At 42.2% G+C, this 13494-nt stretch overlaps 1 protein-coding gene across 1 annotated transcript in view; it reads right to left on the reverse strand.

The window, feature by feature from the left end:
• The window catches only part of KSR1 (kinase suppressor of ras 1), a 134787-nt gene that overhangs the window by 64633 nt on the left and 56660 nt on the right, over positions 1–13494 (reverse strand). Inside the window, exon 2 of the mRNA XM_075264889.1 lies at positions 2393–2533. Within this exon, the coding sequence (XP_075120990.1) occupies positions 2393–2533 (141 nt within the window). The remainder of the gene's footprint in view (positions 1–2392; positions 2534–13494) is intronic.

Below are 13494 nucleotides of genomic sequence, written 5' to 3' on the forward strand. Positions count from 1 at the left end.
CATTTTGTAATATACTTTATTAACAAGTTTTGGATCCTTTCTGTGAAATCCTGCAATTTTTAACTTTTTCCTTTGTTTCTGTATGGAGAGCTGTCCATGCCTCTCACTGAATTTTACTGTATATGGATTACGGGGATGTATAATATGTAGAGAAAGTGAGGGTAAGGGATCATTTCAAACAGATCTATCTCGAACATTATAAAATGTACAAACTTGCTTTTGGTGTTATCGATATCACTGGTTGAAAACGTTGAGATTAGGATATTTATATGCAGCTGTATTATATATCACACAGAGTTTTCATCCGGTGATATCTCTGGAAATCATTTAGATAGCAGTGCAACCTTATATAACGGTTTTCTCTACATATTACACAGCCCTGTACTCCATACACAGTAACATTCAGTGACAGGCAGAAACAGCTCTCAATACAGAAACAAGGAAAGAGTGAAAAAATGCAGAATTTTACAGAAATGGTGGTGACAGTGGATTGCTAGAGCTTATAGAATCAGGGCCCACAAGAATCAGTGGTTTGCACAGTTTCACTTTAACAAGCAGTTATCATTGCAAAACAAGCCCTTTAATAGCTCCTAAGATAATATTAACAAGCTAGCGACTGTACATTCAAAGAAACTGAAAAAAAGGTCACTTTCTTTTACCCATAGAGCCATACTTAAAAGATTAGTACTCACATTCTAACCCAGCTGCTAATGTCCCAAGTACTAAAAAAGCTTAGATACTGAACTTTGATCCAGCCCTAGAGCGATTACTACATTTAGCATTTATATTTAAGCAGAATGAATGTTTACTGTTTTTTTTTTACAGCCATAAATCGCAGAGAATATGCTGTTCACCCTCTTATACCCATACAGTACATTAAAAGCACTAGGAAACTGGTAACAGCAAAAAAAATAAAAAAAAATATTGCAATTTTGTAATGCTATTTTTGTGAGCATTGGCCACAAAGGTAAACTGTCTTAAATTGAGGTTGTCCTGAGGTTAAATGGTGATCAATGTCAAAGTGTGGGATTGTTAGGCACTCTATGTTGTCAGATAGACTAAAAACAACTGCCTACTATTGAGAGGAGGAAACAGGTTTCCATGATATGGATAGCTAAGCAGCACTACTCATAAAATGGATGGAAACCATTTTTGTTGTCAGGCGTTTCACAGGAGAGAGGAGCAAGTGTGAAACCATTGCTTAGCAGAGTAACATTGCAGGTTCTGACTACTAACAACATCTGCAGGGGAAGGAGGAGTAGACATATTCGCTGACAATATATCAATCCAATGTGACAACTGCGCTACACCCAGAGTGGAAAGAATTCAAATATATTGCATCATGGGACTTATAAGAAAATATAGAAATGTACACATCTTTACTTTAAATTGTTAAAGCCTGATCATCGCTGTTGGAAGAAGAAGAGAGAAGAAAAGAAGAAGAAGGAATAGTTTTAAAAAAATAATAAAAATGCACACGTGTAAGAAGGAAGGTTGAACAAATATTAAAATCTAAATTAATCAGGCACTTTACCTTGATTATGATTAATGGCACTTATGTAGGTCATGCTCCTTTTACAGTATGGGTATGTGTTGGCAAACCTTGCAAGACTGGGACTCAACGGTCACATGTGTCTCGCTGGGGCCCGAACACAAGTCTCAGAAGTCCCCGACGTCAGTCAGTAGCACCAAAGAGAACAGAAAGCTGTGCCAGAGCCCACGCGAGGTGAGAAACACTGTTAGTTCTGTTTAAACAACCACCTGCACCTCCGCACATTATATTCTAGGGTATGAAGGGACCCCAGAGTATAAGGGTTAGTTCACACGTTGTGAGTCCTGCGCGGGTTTTAACACAGAGAGAGCCGCGGCGAGCCGCGTCTCTCTCTGGTCAAAACCCGCCTGCCGCGACCATCACGGTCGCCACTGCACCCTCCTATGTCGGCTCAAATGAATGAGCCGACATAGGAGGGTGCTGCCGCTAGGCGGAAGCTGCGGTCCAGCACGCCACGGCTTTCGCCTGAAGAAATGGCATGCCGCTTCTTTTCTCCGCTAGCAGCACCCCGCCGCTAGCGGAAAGAAGAAGCCCAGCGGTCTGCATAGACCACCATTGTAAAGGGGCGGATTTTGAAGTGAAAGCCGCTGTCAAAATCCCCCCCTTTGTTCACGTGTGAACGAGCCCTAACAGTAGCAGTTCCTGTTTGGACGTGTTTGATCCTAACGAAACTGCAGGTAGTACCTCGCAAATATTGTAACAAACAAACCAAAATAACCTGGTTAATGTTTAGTTTTGGTTATTGTTCGATTATTCGGCCAGTCCTATGTATAAGATACAATCAGAATACAATAATAAAAACTAGTATGTAGAACATGTGAACAAAAAGCATACACTTACCGCCACAACCTCATTTCTCACACCACTTGTAAATAGCCAGTCATTGACTTTAGGATAACGGTTCAGCATCTGTGTTCTCTCAAGATGAGGCACTTGAAGCTTGCACTGAAGCTGCTTGCTGATGTAGTTCATCAGTTTGGACTGCAAGAATAAAGGAAGCTGTTAATATTCTGCAAACACTATCTTTGCTGCCTGCAACTAAATGTATGAAACCATTTTATGGCTGAAGCCCCACATGGTGGAAACGCAACTTTTTTTGGTGTAGATTTCGCTGCGTTTTGGCAAGAACGGCAGCAAAAAAAAAAAAAAAAAAAAAGGGAAATATATAGCAAATTCTTATACTTCTACCTTCTGCTCAATCCACTTTGGCTTAAAAAACCACAGAAAAAAAAGCTGTGTTTCCGCAACATGGGGCCTTATCCTAAAAGGGAGCCTGTCGACAGAATATATCATATCATATCATATCAATCCAGCCCTGCAGATATACAGTCCTATGAAAAAGTTTGGGCACCCCTATTAATCTTAATCATTTTTAGTTCTAAATATTTTGGTATTTGCAACAGCCATTTCAGTTTGATATATCTAATAACTGATGGACACAGTAATATTTCAGGATTGAAATGAGGTTTATTGTACTAACAGAAAATGTGCAATATGCATTAAACCAAAATTTGACCAGTGCAAAAGTATGGGCACCTCAACAGAAAAGTGACATTAATATTTAGTAGATCCTCCTTTTGCAAAGATAACAGCCTCTAGTCGCTTCCTGTAGCTTTTAATCAGTTCCTGGATCCTGGATAAAGGTATTTTGGACAAACAATTCAAGTTCAGTTAAGTTAGATGGTTGCCGAGCATGGACAGCCCGCTTCCAATCATCCCACAGATGTTCAATGATATTCAGGTCTGGGGACTGGGATGGCCATTCCAGAACATTGTAATTGTTCCTCTGCATGAATGCCTGAGGATTTGGAGCGGTGTTTTGGATCATTGTCTTGCTGAAATATCCATCCCCGGCGTAACTTCAACTTCGTCACTGATTCTTGAACATTATTCTCAAGAATCTGCTGATACTGAGTGGAATCCATGCGACTCTCAACTTTAACAAGATTCCCGATGCCGGCATTGGCCACACAGCCCCAAAGCATGATGGAACCTCCACCAAATTTTACAGTGGGTAGCATGTGTTTTTCTTGGAATGCTGTTTCTTTTTGGACGCCATGCATAACGCCTTTTTTTATAACCAAACAACTCAATTTTTGTTTCCAAAATGAAGCTGCCTTGTCCAAATGTGCTTTTTCATACCTCAGGCAACTCTATTTGTGGCGTACGTGCAGAAACGGCTTCTTTCTCATCACTCTCCCATACAGCTTCTATTTGTGCAAAGTGCGCTGTATAGTTGACCAATGCACAGTGACACCATCTGCAGCAAGATGATGCTGCAGCTCTTTGGAGGTGGTCTGTGGATTGTCCTTGACTGTTCTCACCATTCTTCTTCTCTGCCTTTCTGATATTTTTCTTGGCCTGCCACTTCTGGGCTTAACAAGAACTGTCCCTGTGGTCTTCCATTTCCTTACTATGTTCCTCACAGTGGAAACTGACAGGTTAAATCTCTGAGACAACTTTTTGTATCCTTCCCCTGAACAACTATGTTGAACAATCTTTGTTTTCAGATCATTTGAGAGTTGTTTTGAGTAGCCCATGATGCCACTCTTCAGAGGAGATTCAAATAGGAGATCAACTTGCAATTGGCCACCTTAAATACCTTTTCTTATGATTGGATACATCTGGCTATGAAGTTCAAAGCTCACTGAGGTTACAAAACCAATTTTGTGCTTCAGTAAGTCAGTAAAAAGTAGTTAGGGGAATTCAAATCAATAAAATGATAAGGGTGCCCATACTTTTGCACCGGTCAAATTTTGGTTTAATGCATATTGCACATTTTCTGTTAGTACAATAAACCTCATTTCAATCCTGAAATATTACTGTGTCCATCAGTTATTAGATATATCAAACTGAAATGGCTGTTGCAAACACCAAAATATTTAGAACAAAAAATGATTAAGATTAATAGGGGTGCCCAAACTTTTTCATAGGACTGTATATGTTAGGGTATGTTCACACTGGAATCCGCCTCAAAATGCGACTGCAAAAATGGCTCCCATTGACTTCAATAGGAGCGGCTCGCTTCTTTTTCACGCTAGATCAGGGGTCCTCAAACTGCGGCCCGAGGGCCACATACGGCCCGCCAAGCACTTTTGTCTGGCCCCGCTGACAACGCCGACACGCGTGCATTTATAATGAAGCTCCTGGGGAGCTCGGGCCAGGCCATGGAGCGCACTTCACTTTATCTATTGGAGGGCACCGCTCTCGATGTCTGTGCGACCTGCTCTGCCTCCGGCCCACTGTTTAAAAAGTTTGAGGACCCCTGCGCTAGATAGTAGCAGAAAAAAGAAGGGACATGACCTATATTGCTACAAATTCCGCTGTTGAGTCAGCCGCGATGTCCTCAGCTCGAGACATGCTCCTGTTTAGGCCCATTCATTCAGGTCTAATCAGTCAGTCATGGCATCCCGTCACAGCATGGAAGTTTACACGGTGGAAACCATTTTCTGCCGTGTGAACATACCCTTAGAGTTACATTGAATTAGGCTTTCCCATTGTGAACCTTGGCTTTCCTTGCCTAAACATTAGTGCTAGGCGATTAATTGAAAAATAGTCGAAACAAAACATCAACCAGGATAACTGATCTGATTTTATTCACGTGTGTTATTTCGGTTCGATTATTACAATTTGCAAAACCTGCAGATTCATTCAGACCAAAGACGGCCGAATCAGAACGGCTATCATTATACTCTGGGGATCACCCCTTTAATAGGCAACATTGAAAGTTTATTACATACAGTGCCCTAGAGCAGTCTTTCTTAACCTTTTCAAACCATCGGGTGAACCTTAATAGCAGTAATTTGTAAAGAAAAGTAGCCCCTAGTGAGAAAACATCCCAAGCAAATGTTAATAAAACAAGACTTCATTTGGAGTCTTCATTAATTATATAATTGGACATTATACTTTGTGAAAGGGCCAATATGGCATATTATACTGTATGGAGGTCTACTGTGGTACATTATATTGTGTGTGTGTGTGGGGGGGGACGACGACTATGAGACATTATACTGTGGGGGACTGCTAAGGAACATTATATACATGAATCACAGGGATTTTGGCATGCATGGGGGGACCACACTTTCTGAACAGCCTGAGTACCATGGTATACCCAATCTACCCTGCAGGCAAGTAATGAATGTGGCTTACCACTTGCTCCTTAAACCTCACCAAGCATGAGGGTACTGTGGCGGTCATTTTATTATATGGGGGGTTATTATTTTACAAGTGGAGGCTATGATATTCCATATTTGTTGTGGGGAACAGAAGGGGCCATTCTACTGAGAGTGAGAGCCATTACACTACATATGGGGGCAGTGAGGCGGCCATTATATAATTTTTTAACAAAGGTTCCAAACATTGCCTTATTTTAGTAACATTTAGATGTGATTGCTACTTTGGGGGTACTCTTGAGATGTTTTCTCACTACAAGGTATTTCACTTGAGGTTGAGAAACGTTTTAGGTCATACTGATAGGTACCGGTTATGAAATAACAATAGCTCATTTCAACCTGCACTGATTTGATGAAAAAATATACTATTTTAGTGAAATTCACTGGGGAAGAGAAAGCTACGCATTCTTGGTTTCTTTCTCTTTGAAATGAATAGGAATCATCCATCCCATTTATCCCATCAGACATCTGAGATGAACATCTAAACAACAGGCCTCTGTAGTTGCAGCTCAGGTAGGAAGCCCTGGTCATTGAAAAGCAACAGAAACAAAAATGGGATAATATGAAGTTTCTTTGCTGCCTGGATATCTTGCCATTGTTGGAACAAACTAAATTCCATACAAGAAAATTCTTCTGAATAGTTATCTGTCCCTAAAATAAAGGTGGGCAATATGCAGGAAAAACAACAATCCAACACACAAATGCAAGTCTGCATCTAGATAAATAATGCTTTGCAGACACCTAGTCAGATGTATGACTTGAAATCACAGAGATCCTGGGATTGGATGTGAAGAGAATAGATCACCCACAAAATCTATTGTTGTGTCCAAAACTGTTCTGCAAAGAAGGGTAGGCCAAATGTGTAATATAGAAAATGGAAGTTAATGGATTATAATAAATGTGATATAAGAAATATTAGGGGAGAGGGGTCACAAACTACTTCCCAGAACTGTATATACATGTACCTTACACGAACAATCTTACATGGCCATAATTCAGAATGCCGTTCATGGAAGAGACCCTGTTACATATTGGTCTTGGAAATCGCATGATGAGTTGGATCATGGCTCTATACTCTCTCCCTACAGCGATGGTCAGGGTGAACGGTTTATTATCCCAGTCCTTCCCTATCCGAAATGGCACTAGGCAAGGATGCCCTCTCTCGCCTCTCATTTTCGTCCTGACTCTTGAACCCTTCCTCCGCCAAGTTCGAGCCGACCCGAACATCTCAGGTGCTGCTCATTCTTCCCGTTTGTACAAAGTGGCGGCTTATGCAGACGACTTGCTGTTTTTTCTCTCCTCCCCGCATGTCTCTCTTCCAGCTCTGATGCTCGCCTTTCAGGTTTACTCGACCCTTTCGAATTTTAAAATCAACTTTTCGAAGTCGGAAGCCCTCAATGTGACCCTTTCCTCCTCGGCGGCCACCTCTTTGAGTCAATCTTTCCCTTTTCATTGGGCCTCCACTTCTCTCAAATATTTGGGGGTTTATCTTACTCCGGACCCGAAAGATCTCTTTCGTTGCAACTTCCCCCCACTTCTGGCGTCTATCAGGGCTGATTGTACTCGATGGTCCGCTGGAGCCTTTACTTGGTTCGGGAGATGCGCGATTTTTAAAATGAACATTCTCCCTCGTCTTCTCTACTTGATGCAAGCGCTTCCCATTCACATCCCTCTGTCTTTTCTTAGATCCCTCACTTCCGTCCAACTGAAGTTCATCTGGTCGGGCAGACCCGCCCGAGTGAGCAAGGCTTTTCTCTTTCGTCCCAAGAGTTGCGGTGGTTTATCGCTTCCGGACCTGAAGTCCTATTACTTGGCTACCCACCTGACTCGTGTCGTGGACTGGTGTAGGCATGCTGTTTCTAAACCTTGGGTCTACATCGAACAGGCATTCTCTCCGATCCCTTTGCAGGTTGCCCCGTGGTTAGACTCCTCCTCATTGTCATCTCTCTTTTCTCACCCTACCCTTGGTCCCACGCTTCGGATTTGTTCCAGAGGCCTTGTTCGCTCCACTCTCCTCCCTAAGGATTCCGCTCTTTTTCCAGTGCTGGGCAATCCTGCCTTTCCACCTGGAATGTTTGACCGAGTTTTTCGTAATTGGCGCCGTCATGGGATTTTCCGTTCCTGTCACTTCCAGGACGCAGGGGGATGGACTACACTTCTGAATTCCCAGGCCCCTCCTGAGCTGCCCCCTTTAGATGCTTGGCAGGGGATGCAACTTCGTCACTTTTTACATTCTCTCCCTGCTCCTGCAGTGTTCCGCGTCGAACCTACCCCCTTGGAGAAGATTTGTGTTGGTGCTGGCCCCCTTCGCCACTCCCTCTCGCTCACTTACCGGATTCTGGTTGAACCTCCGGAGGATTTTGTTCCGCCGTTCTTGCTGAAATGGGAATCTGATTTGTCCCTTTCCCTCTCTCAGGAGCAGCGTAGGCGCATTTTTCGCCTTTCTCATACTGCTTCCATCAGCTCTCGCCACCAGGAGGCCAGCTACAAAATCTTGTCCCGATGGTATAGGGTTCCTACGAGACTCCATGCTATGTTTCCTCAGGTCTCCCCATTATGTTGGCGCTGTGGCGATGAGGAAGGCACACTGCTACACATTTTTTGGTCCTGTCCTGCCCTTTCGTCCTTCTGGGAGGGGGTCAAGCGGATAACCCTCCAGCTTACTGAAACTTCTCACCATTTGGGCCCTGCCCTGTTCCTCCTTAATCATTGTGAGTCTTCTGTAAAGGTCTTTAAGCGTTCCCTACTTAGATTCCTGATCCTCGCTGCCCGGGCTTGTATCCCCCTTTTTTGGAAACGAGTGGATCCTCCTCCTCTCTCCCTCTGGATTTCGAAGGTCAACGAGATAATGCGCATGGAAAATCTCACGTCTTTCCTGCATGGCACGACTGAGGCGTACATCAAAACCTGGTTCTACTGGTTCAGGTTTCAACAGTCTGCAGAGTACCGGACGCTCCTGGGCTCTGACCCCTCCTCTGATTGATACTCTTGTTGTTTGTCTCAGGTATTTGACCAGTGGTTCCTCCCGAACCCTTCCCAACTGGCTGTGGTATGGATGACCTGACGAGCGGTCTCACTGGTTTCCTGACTGCTCACACTCACCCCTACCTACCCTTTCACCCCCCACATTTAGTCCTCTCCCCCACCCATCTGTCCCACTAACCCCCTCCCTCCTCCTCCCCCCCTTTTTCCTTTTTCTTTTTTCTATGTTGTTTACTTTGTCTTTAATTAATTTTTTTTTTTTTTTTTTTTATTCTATGATTGTATTTTGTGTTGCACTGTGTGCTTTTTCTGTTCGCAGGGCGGGTGTTCGCCCTGTAACTTGTAATTTTTTTTTTTTTTTTCTTATTGTATAAAAAAAATAAATAAAATTTTCAATAAAGTTTGAGTTATAAAAAAAATAATTCAGAATGCCACCACAGTGGATTTAACAAAAGGTCCCCATGGAAACTACATTTTTGCTTAGTCTAAACCATTAATGCTATACATAAAAATAAATGGAATTTTTTACAAACAACAAGTTAGGGCCCAAACACACTTTACCAACCCCATTAAAGTCTAAGCCTTTCTCCCAAAGTAATATGTGATGATATTCTGATCTGCCAGAAGCATTATTGCTATACAGCATACAAGTCCAATCTTCTGAAAAGGTGGCAAAAAGGTGCAATTTTCAGTAAGAAGAAAATGGATTTTATTTATTATAAATTATCTTTCCTGGATTTCAACAACTCACTACTGTCTATATTTGAGAATGCAGTAAGTGACTCAAAACATGTTTGCACACATCCAAAAAACTGTTACAGACCGAAAAGGCAGCAACTTTCAAAATGTTTAGTTCAGTCAGACCTGTTCATTTCAGCAGGATAGGCTGACAATCTAAGGGGGCGTTCACCCTTGCGCCCCTGTGCGCCCTGTGTCAGTCTGCTGGGTTTCCGTCCTAAGCCCTGAACAAACTGGACAGGGGACGGCTTCCCGGCAGTCAGTCTAAAAACCCATTCTCTCCCCGCGGAGAGAGCTGCATATGGACAACAAAGGTTTTCTTTTAAAACCCATTCAAATGAATGGGTTTTAAAACTGAACACCGGGAAGCCGTCCCCTGTCCAGTTCCTCCCGAATTCTCCTCCCATTGTTTTTCAGCAGGTGCTGAGAAAAGAAGCATCGTGCTCAATCTTACTGCGGATTCTGTTTAAAGGGGCTCTATCAGCAAAATCATGCTGCTAAAGCCCCACATATGCATGAATAGCCTTTAAAAAGGCTACTGCGCATGTGCCCAGGCCATTTTTTTTAATCAGTGTCAGTTTGCGAGCGCCGGAGGAGGACATCGGAGGAAGAAGAGGCGTGGATGAAGAAGAAGACACACCCTGAATGCCCGCCCAGCGTGCACGATGCGTAAGTAGATCACATTCTTTTTTTAGGGTTTTATTTTAAAATGGGGGGGTAGTTTAATATAACATTTACGGTGCCTGAATAGCCTTTTTAAAGGCTATTTACGCATATGTGGGGCTCTATCAGCATGATTTTGCTGACAGAGCCCCTTTAAGGGGTCAACGGCTCAAGACTCCCTCCTGATCAGGCCCATTCATCCGTGCCTAATCAGAAGCGGGATGCTGTGACAGAATGCTGATGCACTGCATCAGCATCCCATCGCAGCTAGCCTCATGAAATAGCTGGCAGCGGAAAATAAAGTGGAATTTCCTCTTCATTTTCCGCCATGTGAACTGACCCTAACATAGGTAACCAACTGTAAACAATGAGGAGAAATTTATCTCTAACTGCAAACAGAGCAATATAGATACAGCAACTTATTGGGTAAAACACTTCAGTTTGCTTCAGCTTCAAGTCTGACTATGACCCTTGAGATGGTCTATGACCCCTTTAATGTTCTATCCTTTTCCTTTCCTTCCCACTCATATTGAAAGGAATTGTTGGTTGCTAAAATAGTTGAAAACTTAATAAAGATATAACAATGAAAATTGGTGAGTTCAGCTAATACACATGTAATGTGTACGGCCAACTTAGGGGTGTTTCTAGTTAATTTATTTTAATGATCTGGCGGGGATAAAAATATGTACACTGTTTACTCACTTGTCTATTTGGATATCTCTTTGAATAATTCAGAAAATGGCTGAGTGGTTAAGCTCTGTTCAAATGGTGCATCAGTCAGTGACTAAGTGACATGCTCACATGTGGGATATATGTAAAGAAAATGCCAGGGACCCTCCACTGGAGGCCAAACGGAAAGGAGAATACACAGGAAGGGTTAAAAATATCAGCTGGAACAAAGAAGGCATAGCAGGGACAAAGTGAATACAGTGAGGACAACATTGTGTGTCATCCTGCCTGTTCACAGGTTTGGGTGTGTAACTGAAGGAATGCTACGAGTATAGAAGACTGGTTTCGGAGAGACTCAGAAGTTAAGCAGCAGCAAAGTTAAAGACTTTAGGTTACATAAACTACAAGATTGCCCATCTATAAAGAGCACATCTCAAGTCTGGCATGGAGTTTGCTTTATCAGACTACAGGTAAACTAGAAAGGATTTATAGCAGAGTGACTAAAACTAATATATGGTTAAGGAGGTCTCAATATGAGAGTGGAAAAACTGGTTTCAGCTTGGAAAAATTATTTCCATATATAAATAATTGTGTTGTCAATACAGAATAAGCATTGATCCAGTCTGATGGCTACTTGGAAAAGATATCCTTACTGATCCCTTCAGGGGATGGTTAGGTGTTACGGGACTTTCTTCTTCCTCTGGAGAAACAGGGTGATACAAAGTTCTAGATTTAAAGGTCTGTCACCAGGAAACTTGTTATCAAACCAGACACAGCACATTGTAGAGGACATTACAAAGAGCATCATCATACCTATAGAAAGTCCTATAGGTTCAACATTTCTTTTCTTTAACATACTCTTTTGAATCCGTCTCTTCATCTGCATCCTCTCCATTCTACTGGTTGAAATTGCCCAATGTAGGTCTTTTATTTGTCCATAATATATAAGGCTACTTTCACACTATTGAATGCACAATGTCCTGATTTGTCAGAGAATCAGAACAGAAGACATTAAAGGGGCTCTATCATTGGGAAAAACTAAGCACATACTTGCATAGCCTTTAGAAAGGATTATTCCACACATACCTTTTGTATGTAAATCGCCTCAGTAGTTTTTGAATACGGCTGTTTTTAATCATATGCTAATTAGCCTTCTCCGTGCATCCCGAAGTGTCTGTGTGCACCCTCTCTGCTATTCCCTATGTGTATGAGAGCAGAGAGGCTGCGGCTAATGATGACTCATCCCTCTGATCTCACACACCTAGAGAATAGCAGACGGTGATCACAGACACTTCCAGAGTGCACAGAAAAGGCTAATTAGCATATGAATAAAACCACACTTATTCAAAAACTACTGAGGCAATTTACACTCAAAAGGTAGGTGTGGAATAGCCTTTCTAAAGGCTATGCAAGTATGTGCTTAGTTAAAAATGACTTTTCCCAATGATAGAGCCCCTTTAAAAGTATTTTTCCAGTCTCGTCAAATCCCTACAAAGATAGGAATAACTTGTCTCAAGTCCTGACCCTTAGGACAGGGCAGATCTTACACAACAGCCAAGTAGTGCTGCATTACGCTATTCTTGTAATATCCATAGAGAGGAATGGGAGCTAGAGAAACAGCGTAGTACAGCTGATCTACACTGTTTCCGTAGCTTTAGTTACCATATTTACCTGTATGGGAGTTACTGGAACATCACAGAGCAGTGCTGTTCAGCATATCTTGTAAATCCCACCCTAGGGGTAAGGAGAAGTTATTCCCATATTGCCAAGAGGGAAAACACCTTTTAAAGTCTCTAGTTGACTACAAACAGGAGACTTCAGTCCTTTCCAAAATAAAACAGAAAAAAAAGAGGCAATCCAGCAAAATCACTAAGTCTTCTCACAGAAACAAACATGCAGATGTGAAAGGAGCCTTAAATTTGTGTGTGTGTGTGTGTGTGTGTGTGTGTGTGTGTGTGTGTGTGTGTGTATATATATATATATATATGTATGTGTGTGTGTATGTGTGTGTGTGTGGGGTTGGGCTACAAAGACTACAATTAATGGGGCCACACGGTGGCTCAGTGGTTAGCACTGCAGCCTTGCAGCACTGGAGTCCTGGTGTTCAAATCCCGCCAAGGGCAAAAAACCATCTGCAAGGAGTTTGTATGTTCTCCCTGTGTTTGCATGGATTTCCATCCCATATTCCAAAGACATACTGATAGGGAAAAATGTACATTGTGAGCCCTATGTGGGGGTCACAATCCACATAAAAAAAAAACAAACAAAAAAAACCCCTACAATTAATGTTGCATATATTATAATAGTCTTGATGTTAAAATCCAATGAGTCATTGCAGTACTGTATGAGTAAGGCTAGGTTCGCACTTTTCTGTTTGTTGTCCTGACAGAATGACAGACACTGCACAATCCATTTACTTCCACCACCATTCACTGCAATGTTAAAGGGTTTGTCCCATCTCAAGGAAGCTATCTATACTGGTAGCTTATGTAAACTGAAGACTTTTCCTACATATATTTTGTTAGACATTCTGCAGGTTTTCCTGCTATGTGACCTTATTCCTCCCATTGTTTACACAGAATTGCTATAACAATGGACCTGTAGAACAAGTGAGGTCACTTACTCAGTGCTGGACAATCAGTTCAGCTAATTGCACTTTGCTGATAAAGCCTTGTCTGTTATCTCTCTATGTAAACACACAGCTAACACTGAGTCCAT

The sequence above is a fragment of the Leptodactylus fuscus genome, chromosome 2 (assembly GCF_031893055.1).
Source record: "Leptodactylus fuscus isolate aLepFus1 chromosome 2, aLepFus1.hap2, whole genome shotgun sequence".
NCBI classification, from domain to species: domain Eukaryota; kingdom Metazoa; phylum Chordata; class Amphibia; order Anura; family Leptodactylidae; genus Leptodactylus; species Leptodactylus fuscus.